Here is a 17,071-nt window from a genome sequence, read left to right as displayed (position 1 = left end):
CCATTGTCAAGTGATGGTAAGAGGTTGTCTAGTTACCCGATTATTGACCCCTGGAGGTAGTTTTTTTTTGCCATGGGTTCAAAAGAGCGTTCTCACACACACAGAAGTTTAAAAGTAGACAGAAAAACCAGAGACCAAGATAAGACGGACTGACTGACTTAATAACAGAGAATAACAAGACAGAGAAGAAAAGATCAAGGACTCTGACATACAGAAAGATGAAGCATCATGGAAGACACAGCCAGAGGGAGTGACAGGGCCACTCAAGAGCTCCGGCGGTCTACGGGCCAGAATGACGGCAAGGGATCAGTAGGATTCGAGAGAAAAGAGCATGTGTCATCAAGGCCTCTTCAGAGTCAAGATGTCAGCAGCCCACTTTCCACTGCAGTCCGAGCCGGTACATTAGCTTCAAACTGGCGCCTTTGAGTATCGGCTCAGAGTTAGACTGCTGATCTAGAAGCAGCTCGGTGGATCAAAATAATTCTCTTAATTTAGACATGAAAAGGAAAAACCTGTTTCTAGGTCAACTTAATGCGGTTTTCCTGTGCCAGAGTGAAGCTCCGGGCCAGAGGGCCATTTGAGGGTCAAGGAAAAGTGGTTTAATATATCCAGAGACCTGCCAAGGATGAGCTAGTAGGAAGGACGGTGATTTAAATTCACTCACCTGATCGAGGGCCAGCTTCTTAGAGGGCTGCGCACACACCAGGGGCTGTAACCTTGGAGACGGCAAGACAGAAAGAGAGAGACAGGGAAAAGACATATAGACAAGATCATTAAGAGAACATGACTTATTTTTCAAAAGCTGCTCAGATTTTTTTTTTCTTAAATCAAAAGTTGACAAACACAAAGTCAAAAATTACTTACTGTCCAGTCCTATAAACTCAATATTTATATCAGCTCTGCTCTTTTCAATTCACTGCACTGCTTAAATCACTGACTTATTATAATGCAAATCTTGACACATTATTTAAATTAATTCCCTAAATGTGCGTAATTTGAATTCTATCAACCCAGAAAAGCATACAGACCCAGAGAGACTCTAACAACCCCTGCTTCACAATGAAATGTCACTCTGTATATTTAGTAAAAATGTATTTACTGTTTTTCAAAACCAAAATGCATGAAGAACAACAACATTTGTGACTCTAGCACATTTTCATAGGTGGTGGCAGACATGGAAAAGTCCCGTCTTGAATTACAGTCTACCTCAAATCTCTCACTGCAAAATTCCCAGTGGAATAAACATGGCAGCTCGAGTGACAACAGGAGGGGGAGATCGAGAGACAGAGAAAGAGGGGGCAGGACAAGCACAGAAGAATCCAGAGACGCACTTACGATCTCAGTATTTGCAAGTCAACGTGCACTGGCACAGTTCGAATAATGAGTTTACTCATTATTCCAACAAATGTAAGATATGTTAATGAGGTATGGATATGATGCACTAAACCCGCAGCATAAATACACGCTAATCAGAATCATATGATTCTCCTGATAATACATCTGAATATGCAGAAGAGATTCAGCTCTCATGGGAGAAGTTCTCTTTATATAACCGCAAGCCGTCCCGAATCTACTAAAACGCACATAATGAACTCAACTCAAACATCTCTCTCACAGACAGACAGAAATATGAAGAGAAAGAATGATAGAAAGATGGAAAGAATGACAAAAAGGAGAGAAAGAAGGATAGAATGACAGAAAGAAGAGAAAGAAGGATAGAACGACAGAAAGAAGGAAAGATGGATAGAATGACAGAAAGGAGGATAGAAAGAAGAATAAAAATGGATCGAATAGGAAAGGAAACAAATAAAGAAAGAAGGATAGAACGACAAAACGAACGATAGAAAGATGGATAGAATGAAAGAAAGGAGGATAAAATGATAGAAGGATAGAACAATAAAAAGATGGATAGAAATATAAAAATATGTAGATCGATAGAAGTTTAGAGCGATAGAACTTCAAACAGAATGATAGAACGATAAATAGAAAGATATAACGATAGATGGAATGTTAAATAGATGAATAGATTCCTTCAGTGAAGTCAGTAAGACAGGCATGCATGGCTGACAGTCCTTCACAGCCCAGCATGTGAGTGTCCTATTGATGCTACAGTGCATTCTGGGATGGGGAGCGGTGCGGTATTTGGCATGAAAACAAGCAGCCAGAGCCAAAACCCAGCGACAACATTCTATTCCTGAGAAACAGTCTGTTCCACACACACACACACACAGATTCACATGTGCGTCAAGGGCTGATAAACGGTTTACACCACTGAGTGGGTCAATTATTCAAACACAGAGCACAACAATAATGATTACGGGTGGGAATCAGGGACCTGCTGATGCGGTATATTGATATCTGGGTCACAATACAATAATATTGTGCTTCTTTGTGACAGCTATTCAAAACTGTGATATATTGTGATGCGCTACTCTATTATTGAACCTTGGTGCTTTTCAGAATTAGCCTAAAAACGATTTGAGAGTATCACTATAATACTGTGAGACTGTTTGATATCAATTTTTTTCCTCTCACCATTTGTAATGATGTGCACATGACCTCATTCCAAAGTCTCTGGTTTGTGGTTGTAATGACTCCATTGCTTCCTCACAGAAGATTATAAACAGTTCAGCATTTACTCTGACCTTCTGCATCACGCTGCTCTCAGTGTATGACTAAATGGCTGATGTCAACAGGGGCATTTATTTTACTGAGCTGAAGGTGTATGACACCAGGCTGACACTATTACCGCTGAGTGCATGAAAGCATGAGCAAACACTGACTAAGAAGTAGGTTTCTTCATCTCAGAAGCTTGCCTTGGTTCCAGGCAAAGATAAGGGTCTCTCTTTTCCTCAAGGATGACGAAAACTTCCTCTCGTTTTTGGGTTAACTCAGCCTTGAGAAAAACCCAACTTTCTTTGATCTCGCAGACAGCAGACAGCTCACCTCTCAGTCTCTCTCTCGCTCTCTCTCTCTCTCTCTCTCTCTCTCTCTCTCGATGCAGGTTTTCTGCAAGTAAGCTGATTAAGAAAGAAACTTTGAGCCGACAGCAGAAATATCCTCAGAGGAAGTGAGACGGAAGCAAAAGAAAGAAAGGGGAAAAAAACGGAAAGAGAGTCTATAACAGCTGTCTGAAAGAGGGAGAAAGGAGACTGTTTAATTACCAGATGTGTGATGGTGCGAGATGGCGATTTCTGGCACTCCAGGTGTGAATGTCTAGCATGAGATGGTCTCATGTATGCATACAGAGGAAGTGTTGGAAGAACAAAGGATCGGGGGACTGCAAAAATGAGCGCAATCCATCTCAGGTTCTCACAAAGCCTTACCTCTAACTCTAATGAAAACCTTTTCATTTCAGCCAAAAAATGAACACTGTCTCACACAAACACTCATACTTTTGTTATCTCAATGGTGCCGTATAAATGCTGAGCTGTGGGTATTTGAGAGGACAAGAAAATTACCAGAAAAGGTGGGAGGAAAGCAAGGGAGAGGGGGTTAAAACAGCAGGGGGCAATTATACAGGCTATTTCTGGACAACAGAGTGAGAGAAAGTGAGAGACTTATTAAATTTAAGGTTCAGAAGCATGGAGGGACGAACAGACCAGCAGATGGGTAGATGTTCAGGTAATTGCAGGATGTCGGGAATATGCTGTAAAAAAAAAAAAAAAAAAAAACAGCAGAGAGGCAGAAAAGGAAGGTTGCATGTCTATGTGCGTGTGTGCGCGCGTGTATAACAGTACACAATACCTCAGTGTGTCACAGAGGGTGGATTGAACGGAATACAATGGCTTTACTGTTAGCAGAACATCATGCGCACACACACACACACACTGAACTACACTAATTTGAGTTTCTGTGATAAATTCAGGTTCAGCTGAAATAGGACTGGAAACCTCTTAAAACCTCTTAAAACAGAGTGAAGGTTGTGAAATATATTGAATAGTCAAAGTGTGTTTTCAATGACTTTGCTGGCAATACAAAAATAAGAAATAAATAAAATGTGCTTATTTGGCCTTTATGCTTCATAATCAGAGTTCTGTAAATTAAACTGTGAATTTCGGTCAATATATATTAATCATAAATATAATATATTTTATGTTAAATATTGTTTAATACATAGGAGATTACAACAGTATTCAATTTATTTTTTGTTCACCTTTTTTTTTTTTTGCCCACCTGAAAAATGAGTCTATGAATGAATGAATGAAAGGAGAGGTCATCTTTGAGCTGTAAACGACAAGTCACTGAATAATACAGATGCTCTCGTTCAGGTAGACTCCATTCAGTAAACAGACTGTAGGCTGTTATGAGTGAGAAAATCTGAGAAAGAGAGAGCAAGATTGGCATGGTAACAGTGTAATGGCTTTTAAAAGGATGTTCAGATTGCTCACCTTCCCATTCAGAAAAAAACTAAACATAAAAGCTACTTTCAGAATGAATGATTCAACAGATCTATCCTGTTCACTTCAAGAATTTATTCAATGAGAAAAACACTACACAGATAAAACTGGCCACTCAAAGAGAGAGAGACAGAGAAAAAGAGAGAGTTGCTCATTGTTCCATGATACTGGCCTCACTGTGTCAGAGACAAACTGAAGGTGGAGCACATTTTCTGCGCAGGGCCACCAAGAGCCTCTCCTTAAAGAGAGAATATATCCATGACTAATGACAACCTAGAAGAGCACTCAGCCAAAGACTAACAGCATGAATGGAAATGAGTACATGGTAGTACAACACACACACACACATTCTCCGAAAAGGAGGGTACAAGGGAGTGGGTCGTAGTGGGGCCTCACTTTAAATATGTGCTCTAAACTTTAATGTGTTCCATACCAGCATTTAGAGACTAAATATAGAGCAAAACGGGGCTATTCTGACTGACCATATGCATGAGACTCTCTCTCTCTCTCTCTCTATCACACACACACACACGGCTAATTTAGCCCAGATTGGGCTATTCTTAACAGACCTGCCCTGTACTCAAGGGCACAAAAGGGTAAAGGATATAAAAAAGAGAGAGAAACAAACATAAGAACCTTTCACTAATATGGGAATTTCCAGTTTAGATGAGGATTTCTTCTCTTATCTAGCAGATTATACTACTACGAGAAGTGTTGCTTTATCAGATGACAATACAACGGTACTTAGATATTTGCTGTGGTCCTGAATGATTGAACTGTTTATACACCACAGTTTTTACATGGTACTTCAAAAATACCACGGTATTACTATCACAGCAGCAGAGGTCTGAAAAAATGGAGCGCGACATCATAAATCTATCTATCTTTCTGAGCACCAAAAACCATGGTAATACCATAATATTATTCGTGGGTATAACAAGATGCTATATTAGCGACAGAAACCAGCATCCACAAGACCGATTCACTAGTACAACAACAAAAACGTGATCTGCACGATATGCTTGACTAATGCAGCATGGAAAACGTCAAAGCAGAGAGCATTATAGCATAATAGGATAATTTTATTAGACTGCTTGCTGTTACTAAGCTGAAGTAAAGCTTAAATTTTTCTTTAACCCAATTATTATTTCAATGATTTATGAAATGAAGGCAGACTCTGTCTAGCAGATGCACATTGTTTAAACATTGTAAAATGGTGAAACCAAAAAAATGCTTTCAATTGAAATTATATAAAGATAGAATAAGTACAGTTACAGTCTTGTACCCTGCCATTGTGTATCCGTAGGTCTATAGTTAGCATAGAGAAGAAAAATAGCTGAGTTGGTTATAGGAAAGAGTCCAAAAAAGGGGTGTGGGCAAATGAATAAATTTAGGGCGTATCAATAGGAGTGGATCTGTTTTTAGACTGTCCACATAAACACTAAAAGACACACATTTCACAACATTTTTGTTGTATTAAAGTAAACCACTTTCTGTGAACACAAAATCTCCCCATTCTAAGTTATCTGTCTGTCTCATAACATTGCATAATGTAACACTATCACAGCCAATCAGAATATATTTGAGTGTGTTTTTGGACAATAAAGATTTCTCAGTGGGAGGGGCAACCCGGGTTGACACAAAATAGTAATAGAAACCAAACAAAATGTCTAGTCACTCACTGTGGTTGCGGCAGCTTAGGATAAAAACTTTTTACATGAAAGAGATTTTTTTGCATCATTACTGGATAGGATGTGGTGTTAGACTGTGATGGTGGGATTTTTCTAGGACAGATGGCTAGTTATGTAGTATAAAGGAGTTTTAGAACAGAATGTGTAATTGAAGGTGTGTGGGCAAATTTTTTTTTTTTAAAAATCCAAAAAAGCAGGGAGTGAGAGAAAAACAGAAATAAATCGAGACAGGACACCCGTTCTCCTATAGTTCCATACCTCTTGCCAAAGCTGCTGATTGTTTTGCCAATATTGGGTGAAGTCAGTTGGGGTTTCCGTTGGCGGGCCACGGGGCTTCTTTTGGCTCCAGCAGAAGCTTCATCAGTCTGGCGAGTGGGACTTTTTGGGCTGGATTTATTCAAGTCTTTCAGAACATCGTAGTTTATTTTAGTGGAGATGCGTTTTTGCTCCAACATCTTTTCGATGGCTTCGTCTGCAGTGCTGGCATTGATGGGCTCACGCCTCTGTCCCTTCTTTCTAGGCTTTGAGACAACATAAAAATAAGAAGGTAAACACATAAACATTTGAGATCCTGACAACTGCACCTGCATTTATGAAGTGCCTTTTTTACCTTCCGCTCTTTATATGTACCGTCCTCCTTTTCTTTTGCTATTCTCTCCTCCTTTTCTGAAGAAAAACAAGTGTTTGTTTTAACAAAAGTGTTTCATACTCAATTTAAATGAATCGGTCATGGGTAAAATGAACAAATTGGAAATTTCAATCTCTTCCACCTTTCTGTTCTTTGAGGTAGTCTGCATTTTGAAGCATCCACAGTTCAGTCTTCACCTTAACTTCCTTCTCATTAAGGATATACTAAGAGAAAAAAAAAAAAGAGAAACACAATATATAATCCCTTATGTCATGGTGGACTAGCTGAAGAGAGTAAAATTGCAACATATCCAATTCAGCTCTTCTAATGCAATCCCATTATTCAGTTTTGGATGTGAAATCCCATCTCAGATTTCAGCTTTATCGAACCACAATGACGTTGATTTTCTCAACGGACAAGACTTCAAACATGAGCTTATGTAACCTCTGTATTTGCTTTCAAAGAAAATTACCATGGCGTTACCATAGTGAGGTCAAAACTCACCCGATCGATCTCATCCTCGTCGATACCGCTCAAGTCTAGCTCACCGTTTTCTGCCTCCACATCTGACGGAGAGAAACGAAGACAGTTCCGAAATATTTAAGATTTTATTTGTAGACATAAGAACATCACAAGTCTGAATAAATTTGTGCACAGACACTTCCCTGTTTAATTATCATATGATCATATATATATATTTTTAAATTATAACAAAAACCACAACATAAAAAGCATTTAAGATAAAATAAACACTCAAAAATAAACAAAAAGTTGTGAATCTCATTCAGACTTCTTTGGCAAAAGAAAAACAAAAAGAGTCTTGCCTTGTGTTTTCTCCACATAATTAAAGTGTATTCAATGTTTCACTTTCCTAAGGAGAAACACATGCGGATTATGCATAATAAAAGCTTCAGCATTTATATTTTTGCTGCCATTCATAAAACAGTTCTCTGAGCCAGTTGTTCAATTAGGTTAGTGGATATATGCAGAAAATCCCACTGCAGTCCAACCTTAAAACCTTCACATAAAATGCCCCTCAGCAAAACCGCGTGGCAAAATAAAGTGTTTCTCTGTGGTTTCTGCCCTGTAGCAAATTTTACTGGATAGCCCACTGGGGCTGCTGGGATCATTATAACAGTGGCACTACAGTAGCAACTTCCAGGGTTATTCTCCCTCTGCCTTCCGTCTTTTTCTTCGTTTCCAGGTCCAGTTCCTCCCTTCCCCCAACTTTACTCTTTTCTTTCTGCCTGGAGATTACTGGCAATGCTTCAGAAGTTTGCTTCATAGAGCATCCCTCTCTCTCTCTCTCGTGTGTTGAATTGGGGATGGGGCTAGGGGGAAAAAGCACAGAAAGTGAGGGAAATTCTGGTTTTCTCGCTACTGAACGGGGGGCCCTCAATGCCAGCAGATCCCGTGAGTCGTGAAACCTGACCTCCTCTCACATCTGAACACGCACAGACAAAACACATTCAAATCAACACACACAGATAGTCCTGCAATACCGCACATCAAAACACACTGTGCCATGAGTCACGTGTGTGATGTGGTGAGAGCGTGAATAGCAGAGATTAGTTACAAGAGGCGAAATAAAACCACACCAGAGAGACTACCAGGTGCAGCTGGATTCAAGAAAAGAGCATATGAATAAAGAGAGACAAACTGTAATAAAACCAGCAGTGCAGTGTTTGTCTTTTCCATTAGGCCTAACTTTGTGTTCATGCTCAAATGTTGTTTTTTGTCCCGTCTGTTTTCATTTACTTAGGACATACCCAGCTGTGTGTAGCTTGCAAGGAAATGCATTTTGACTAAAAATAGCATTTAAAGTGTTCACATGTGCAGCTGCGCTACCTTAAGACATATGCATATGCATGAGTGTTTGACAGCAGCTGCTTGTCAGTCAGACAGCACTTAGGGACTTATACTGGTAAATATACCTGTAGAAAACTGGTAGTGTTACTTTTTTTCAGTATCGACTTGGTAATGAGTACTGCCACTTAAAGGGATAGTTCATCCAAAAATTAAAATTCTGTCCTCATTTACTCACCCTCACGTTAATCCAAAAACAGTACTGTTTTTTCTTTAGTGTCATTTGCTTGCAATTACAATTAATTGGGACTAAAGGATTTAAACGTCAAAAAAGATGCAAAAGCACCATAAATGTACAACTCATGCACTATATTTCAAGTCTTCAAGTAACATGATAATATTAATAGTAATATGATGCTGAATCTTAAGTCCGAAACCGAAATTGCAATCATCTTTTCTTCATTACTGTAATGCATTTCTGAGTGATGCACTCAATTTGTTTTAATAAACACTGCAACATTCCATAAAAACTTAAAATGGTCAATTTTGATTTCATTATGACAGTAGTCAACATTAATTCTAGAACTGAATCAGTCCAATTTGTGAATGAATAGATCAGACTGTTTTGTGAACCCGATTAATCGCTTCAATGAAAAGATCTGATATAAAAGAACAATATATTCACACACTGGACAAAACTAAGACAGAGAGCGGGGTTAAGATTTTAAATGAATATTAAATAAATTTGGTCCATTCTTTGCACAAAGTAATTGTACAGCTTCAGAAAGCTTTAAATATAGTTGCATGGTTGCTTTTATGGTGCTTTTTCAAGTTGTTTTTAAGCCTTTTTCAAACCATTCAAAAATGTATAATTTTGTGTTGCACAGAGGAAATAAAGTCACAGGCATTAGTAAACAATAACAATTTCAATTTCTGAGTGAACTGTCCCTTTAACCTCACCTGAAAGTCACAGAGGCAATTAAAAAAACCTGAGAAGCAGAAAAAAGGAGCCAAGTTCAACAAAATTACAGAGAAGAGAAACAACAAATGACAGACTCCACCTAACACTAATCATTCTCCCTCTTCATCTATTCCCCTGTTCTTCAAATCTAAAAACGTCTCCATCCTGAGGCTAAATTTCTGAATGATGTTGTCTACCTAGACATTAGCGTTTCCGCGTGTGTTCAGAAAGAGTTCAAAGGCCCCCCTCATCTCCAGAGGTTTCACTGACACCAACACCTGTTCAAGAAAAGACTAAAGACGTACTGATATTTCAAGATATCAACAGATGGACACCTCCTTTCTTTCTCTCCCTGGACAATTCTCACTCTTTTGTCGTGACGTATTGTCAAGTATGGTGACCCATACTCGAAATTGGTGCTCTGCGTTTAACCCATCCAAGTGCACACACACAGCAGTGAGTAGTGAACAAATCCACACACACACACACACACACCGTGAACACACACCCGGAGCAGTGGGCAGCCATGCTGCAGCGCCCGGGGAGCAATTGGGGGTTCGGTGCCTTGCTCAAGGGCACCTCAGTCGTGGTATTGAGGGTGGAGAGAGCGCTGGACATTCCCTCCCCCCACCTACAATTCCTGCCGGCCGGGGGCTCGAACCCGCAACCTTTCGATTACTAGTCCGACTCTCTAACCATTAGGCCACGACTTCCCCCAATTGGGCCACTCTTCAGCACAAGCAGAAGCTCACTAAATGTAATCATCTGATAACGTCAATCAAACTGACTGGTGGGTCAGAAGAACAAGTGCTGAAGCCCAGGGAAAGGAAAAGACGCACAATGGAGATGCAGAGATATGGAATGAGAGAGGAAGGGGGGTTTCTTCTGGAGGCGAAGAGGGCAGACCGGCCCATTAAAAACTGACCCCTTCTTACCCCTGTGACTTCCCCAGGGAAACTCCTCGCCCACTCACACACCTGCTACTACTGTCTATATCGCCCAGAGGCTGGAAAGAGAGAACGAGGGAGAGAAAATGTCAAGAGAAAATATATGCATGTGCTTTTTCACACTCTACTGTACATCCATAGAGCAGAAAAAGGGGGAGGGTTGGACATATTTTTATACAATAAAATTGAAATGGAAATGGAACAGCAGAGAGAAGAGAGAAAAAGATTTGAACAGACTTTATTCATGAGATTTCCCATTCCCACATGTTCGGTTGCTCTTCAGGTGTTAAATCTAGACAGGAAAACAGCCTCACGGGGGTCCGCACACAGATTTTTCTGTCAGTGCATGTCAGTGGTACAGTGAACGTGTCTATCACATGGATCGGGCCTCCCACAGTCATTTGTTTTTTTTCCCTCTCTACACGTCTGTCTGTCAGTCACATGTTTATGATGTCATATTTTCAGATGACATCACATCACTGTCAGTGCTTCACAGTGCATTTCATTATGAGAAAACATAACAATAAATGAGTGACAAGGATTAAATGTGTCCTGTTGAAAAATTCACTACAGCTAGCACAATGTTGCTATGACAACAGTTTTACAGCTTTAAAAAAAATTTTTTTATTATACTCTAGTTTAAAGTTGAGGCTATGGCTTGAATTTAATATGATACATTCATGCAGATTTCGCTGGAGATTCATGTAGATTTTGCTGGAGAAGTAAAATGAAGTTACACCATGAATATTGTACAGATTTTAATGCGCTTTTGATGAGAGATTTAAAATGTTATATTTATATATGTCTATATGTACAGTACCATTTAAGAAACATTTATTATTATTTTCAATGTTGAACAGTTGTGCTGTTTTTTTTCTTAGGACACACACACACTCTCTCTCTCTCTCTCTCTCTCTCTCTCTCAGTGCATGTGAACTACATAAATATCAATATCGTCAAAAGACAGATAATTTTTTTGCTACATCACCAAGACCTAGCATTAAACATAAGACCTACAACTGTACACAGCACCTCAAAAGCATGTGATCTGTGACATTATCCTAAATATTGTGTTTATGAACATCATTATAAAGACTAACAAAGGCACATCAGTGTGCATTATAAAGGCCTTATGAATGTAAATTACCATCACTTTTGGCCCATCTGTCCTTTACAAACCCCTAACAGCTGTCCCGGGGATGTGTTCAAAGAGAACAAGAAGAATAAATGTCACTCACACACTTACTCGGTCTTTCATTCTCCTTTGAAAGGCACCTCTCCCTCCCCGCCTCTCTCCATCTATCTCCTAGTGTAAATGAACAAGTCTTTTCTCTCCTCCTGCTCTGAAGATCCAGGAAGACTCTGACAGATGTGAAGAGGAGGGCAGGATCTATCTACTTTTTTTATGTTACAGGCAAACAGTGAACAGCAAAAATATGCAAAGGGACTAGAAATTAGACAGAAATAAACTTAATGGACTGACTGGTCAATAAACGAAAGGAAAAACAGAAAAAACAGAAGCACAGTAAAACTAAATATTCTGGCATCTCCTACTGTGTGATCAGCAAGGGGGACAGTGAGTGACCATCTGGAGACTCACACTCACTGCGGCATTGTTAAGATCACAGGTCCTCCGCCCCCTCAGAGAATTACACTGCATTTCACAGCAGCACCGGATTTCTCTCCACACACACACACACACACACACACACACACACACACACAAGGGAAACCCTTCTGACATCCTCACAGAAGAGAACTGACCTTAGAAACACAGGAAAAATAAAAAAAAGAAAAGGTACAAAAAAGAAAGACAGGATGAGGAGAGGATGGAGACCTTCAAACACCAGTATACAACTTGCTCTCTCTCACACAATTTAAACTGAGTATCCTTTATTGGCATATATATATATGAATGAAGAGACATTTTGACACTCCTTAGTCACTTTTAGTTAACACCAAGTGAGAAACACATTGAAATGCTTCCTTTAGTTTAGTTGAAAATAAAACCGATGCATTTGAGTCATTATTACTCTTTGAAAATTCATACACAACAGTATATACCGTAGTACACAGTGTAAAGGGAAGTATAGTAAATAATTTAGGTTCTGAGGAAATATATTAACATTGTGGAGAAACATAGATAGTAGGAACTGATGAATTTAAATAAAATGGAATAAAGATGATGTAATATTCATTAAAACAAGTTACAGTGATAATTCACCCAAAAATGCCAATTCTGTGATCATTTATTCTCCTCATGTCAGTACAAACCTGTATGACTTTCTTTCTTGTGTATAAAAAAAAGATATCTTGAGAAATGGCTCAGTGTTTTTTGTCCACACAATCAAAATCAATGGTCACAAAAAGTATTTGGAAATCAACATACAAAATACCTTATTTTGTGTTGTGGAGAAGAATGAAAATCAAACAAGTTTGAAATGACAACAATTAGTTAGTGAATGACAAACATTTTACATTTTTGAGTGAACTATCCCTTTAAGGAAAATTATGAAGTACAAGACTAATGGTGCCAATAATGGTGATAATGAAGTTCTCTATCTCTCTCTATGCACATCACACAAACATTTTTGCATTTTTAAATAAGAACATCCTGCTCACATTCTCACACAGAAGAACTAGAACACTCTAACAAGCATCTTATTGTCTGGAATGGAACAATGAGCCTAACTAAAAATAAACAGACAGAATAGACAGAAAAAGCTGAAGCAGACAGAACCAAGGCAGAAGTGCACACACACAGAGAGCCATATTGTCAGTGCCCATATACAATCACAGAGATGAAATAAGCAAATAGAGGGAAATAAATGACATACTGCTGCCAATTTATAAGGCATTCACTTGAGTTTACACAGATGCTGGGCAAAACAAAAGCACTAAAAATACCTCCACTCCGAGTCATGATTTTTCCTGAACTCAACTCAAAAACCAAAACAAAATATACACACGCACTGGGTCTCACGGGCAAGTAAACTCGCACACAGCCAACCGTAGTGGGTGGATGAAAGACAGTGTGCTAATGACAAGGTGCTGTGTTCAATTAGTGCTTCAAAGAGTGGAGGGGGGCTTCCTCTTCCTCCGCCCCATACAAATCATCCACAATCACCACAACCAATCGAAAACATGACAACCTGCTCGCATAGCCAATCACACAATCTGACAACCTGCCAGCACACTATCCCCAGGTGTTTACCAGCTGCAGCTCTTCTGCCTGTGATCAACAAAGTCTTATTCTCTCTCTCAAATGCTCTAGTGCTATAGTGTAAACGCAACAACCACAAAAGATAACGCAATCATTTCAGATAAATAAGTCACTCTTGAGTTCTGTTATGCAGAGGCCCAGTAACTCTCGCGATAGTGTAGATGTGGTATAAGAAGTCACTCCCATTTCACTCCTCTTCCTGTATTTATAGCATAACAGCACAAATGTGTGAATGAAGGGTGAATCTAGAATAAAAGTGAATTAAAAACGAATAAATGTCAGTGTCTACAAAAGGAGTCGCTCCAGTTACACTCTACGTCATATACTGTATACATGTCATAAAACAATTGTTTGAATGAAGGGTGAATCTAGAACGAAAACGGATTAATGTGAATGCTTAGAAGAGAAGTCACTCCAGTTCCACTCCTCTTCCTCTATCTATGGCATAACATTACAAATGTGTGAATGAAGGGTGAACCTAGAATGAAAGTGAATTATAAATGGATTCATGTGAATGTCTAGAAAAGGAATCACTCCACATCATCTATTTTATATCTATGGTATAACAGCACAAATGTGGGAGTTGAATTTGGAATCATAGTGGAACAATGCAAGTTTAGAATAGGAGTCACTCCACTTACACTCTTCTTCTACATGTCGTAAGAACTAAAATGTGTGACAACTATGAAAAGTAATGAAAGCAGATTAACATGAGGGTTTATAAAGAAATACTCCAGTTCCACTTTTCAACGTCTACTAATGTCGTAATAACACAAATGAGTGACTTGACAATGAATCTGGAATAAAAGAGAATTAATGTACAGTAAGTGATTTCAAAAAGAGTCACTCTAGTGCTATTCTTCTTCTACTCATGTGGTGTTAGCACAAATGTGTGGCTAAACGATGAATGTGAAATGAAAGATTGGATTAAATGAAAGTTGATAAATGTGAGTGTTAAGAAAAGGAGTCACTCCAGTTCCATTCCTCTGCTTAAACTCATTACAAAACAGAAAAAAATCTGTACATGTGTGAAGAGCAAATGTGGAATGAAAATGGAAAGTGGATTAAATGAAAGTTAATTAACATTAATGTTTCACAAAAGGTGTCATTCCAGTGCCACTACTTCTCCTCTGCTTGTACCTTGTCAATGTTTTGACAGCAAAAATAGTGATAATAAAAAGGGACTGTGAAATTAAAACGGATTAAGTGTATATGCAGTTTGAAAATACAAGCACACTCCTACCATTCTCCTTTTCCTCTCTTTCCGCTCTCATTTTGGTGATGGACTGGGGCAGGCCCAAACTGGCCGCAGTGGGAAGTGCTCCAAGCAATAATGCTAACGAGGGCCGTTTGGTTGGAGAGACTTTCTCTCCATCTCCATCCTGCTCATTGCCATCTCCATCCTCTCCACATATAGTACTGCACAGGTGAGATGCTGCTGCCCTCAGCTCGTCATCCTCTCCTTCCTCATCACCAGCTAGGATGCTGGACGACGCCAACGAAATCACATCATCTGGAAAAAGCAAACAAAAAAATATGCACACATCACAAAAGAATCATTGCAGGAAAATCAATTAAAAGAGTATAATGAAAGAAAGAAAATCACTGTATAAATGCAAAGACAGTGAATTTATTTTTGTAATTAAATTATTTTGCTAATTAAAACAAAGCTAGATGCAATCGGCCTTTGATTTTGCACATCACTATGATCCAGCTGAGAAAGGGAGAAAGTAATTATACAAACGCACACAGTTGACCGCAGTAACACACATGCATGCACACACACTACTGTAAAGTGAACAAACATGCATGAAAAGAGACACTCAAACACGCATACAAACACTCCCACGCTCGCGGTCTTAATTAGTTCCCTCCTGTAATCACTACATTAGAGAGAGAGAGATAACACGCACGGGGAAGCACTGGATCTCTGATTGTGGGTGCTGCTGAACACGGAGCTAATTGGACAGCAACATAAAGAATTTCTGCACAAGGGAAGTAACACTCCATTTCCTGAAGAAAACAGCAGTTCTCACCATGCAAAGACCAATTCTGACAACAAGATAATCATTTGTTTTAAATGTAAACATTTTGGGTGTCATTCACCAATAATTTTGGTTCTCACTGGCATTTTCCAGTATTCATACACACATTGATTACCCATTTCGTACCCTTGTTTTTACCCATATTCTAATGAGAAATCTGGAATATCCTAAATGGCAAAATACATGCTCAAACAAAATTCATTTAAAGGGGTCATATGATGCGATTGATTGTTACAAACTGTTTGTGCATATATATATATATAAGATCTGTAAAGTTGCAAAGATTCAAGTCTCAAACCCAAAGAGATATTCTTTATAAAAGTGAAGACTCTGCCACGCCTTCCTAAAACAGCTCATTCAAACACGCCCCCACATGTCTACGTCACAGTGTGGGAAGATTTGGATAACACAGTCCAAACGTATACACAAAGAAAGAAGGCGTAACTTTTCTTCTCGCTGTAGTATTGTTGTTGGCGCCGCTATGTCCTGGAGACGCTATGTGTTTCGTTGGGAAAGCGAAAGTACTTTGTTTGGGCTTCCAAATGAGTACACAATTAAAAATCAGTGGTTAAGTTATATTTATAACACTGTTCCAGAACAGTACAACGCAAATATTCGAGTGTGTGCAGCGCATTTTACGGAGGACTGTTTCCTGATCCTGGGAGAGAGTAGCTTACAATGTGGGGCGCGGCATGGCGCAACGCGTAAAAACACCATATGAGTCCATATAATCAGTAACTATGTCCTCACTAATTGCAACAAATGCCTCCTTTATAGTGAGTTTTATTGTTTTAGTCTCGTCGCGCCGGGACACGGTATCCCAACATGGCAAGAAGCATAACATTTCCTTCACGTGCTTGAGGTATTTGGCCAATCACAATGCACTGGATAGCTGGCCAATCAGAGCACACCTCGTTTCTCAGAACGATGAGCTTTGTAAAAAACGACGCGTTTCAGAAAGGCAGAGCATAGAGGAGCAACAATAATGTACAGTATGTGGAAAATAATGGGTTTTTTGAACCTCAAACTGCTTAAATCACATTGCATAACACCAAATGCACAAAATAATGTTCTTTTTAACAACATCATATGACCCTTTAAAGGCTTTCCACACAACAGCCATTCAACACTCTTTACAAAAGGAATTCTTTCGCTTTTAGTTTTTTTTGCACAATCTTCATTTCACAATCTGTATTTTATAGCTTAAACAGAGGAGTCTAAATGTTCAAGTAAAGCCAAGTGTGTCATTCTTGAAACCAGATGATACACAATTAACTGGCCTGAACTACTCTTGATGGTTGTATGTGCATGCCAAGTCTATCCAATAATGAATTCTATATTATATAATTTTTTACACAGTTTACTTAATT

General features: G+C 39.0%; 1 protein-coding gene across 1 annotated transcript in view; it reads right to left on the bottom strand.

Annotated features, from left to right (window-relative positions):
- Positions 1-17,071, bottom strand: part of brf1a (BRF1 general transcription factor IIIB subunit a) — a gene marked incomplete at its 3' end in the record, with an annotated part of 41,908 nt that overhangs the window by 2,868 nt on the left and 21,969 nt on the right. Inside the window, exons 12-17 of the mRNA XM_079440035.1 lie at positions 14,900-15,169; positions 7,224-7,285; positions 6,862-6,943; positions 6,702-6,757; positions 6,350-6,612; positions 665-716 (exon numbers count right to left, since the gene is read on the bottom strand). Coding sequence (XP_079296161.1) covers positions 665-716; positions 6,350-6,612; positions 6,702-6,757; positions 6,862-6,943; positions 7,224-7,285; positions 14,900-15,169 — 785 coding nt within the window. The remainder of the gene's footprint in view (positions 1-664; positions 717-6,349; positions 6,613-6,701; positions 6,758-6,861; positions 6,944-7,223; positions 7,286-14,899; positions 15,170-17,071) is intronic.

This window comes from Barbus barbus (assembly GCF_936440315.1).
Source record: "Barbus barbus genome assembly, chromosome: 18".
In the NCBI taxonomy this organism is placed as follows: Eukaryota; Metazoa; Chordata; class Actinopteri; order Cypriniformes; family Cyprinidae; genus Barbus; species Barbus barbus.
The sequence above is the reverse complement of the archived record's forward strand: the minus strand, read 5'-3'. Positions and strand labels throughout refer to the sequence as shown.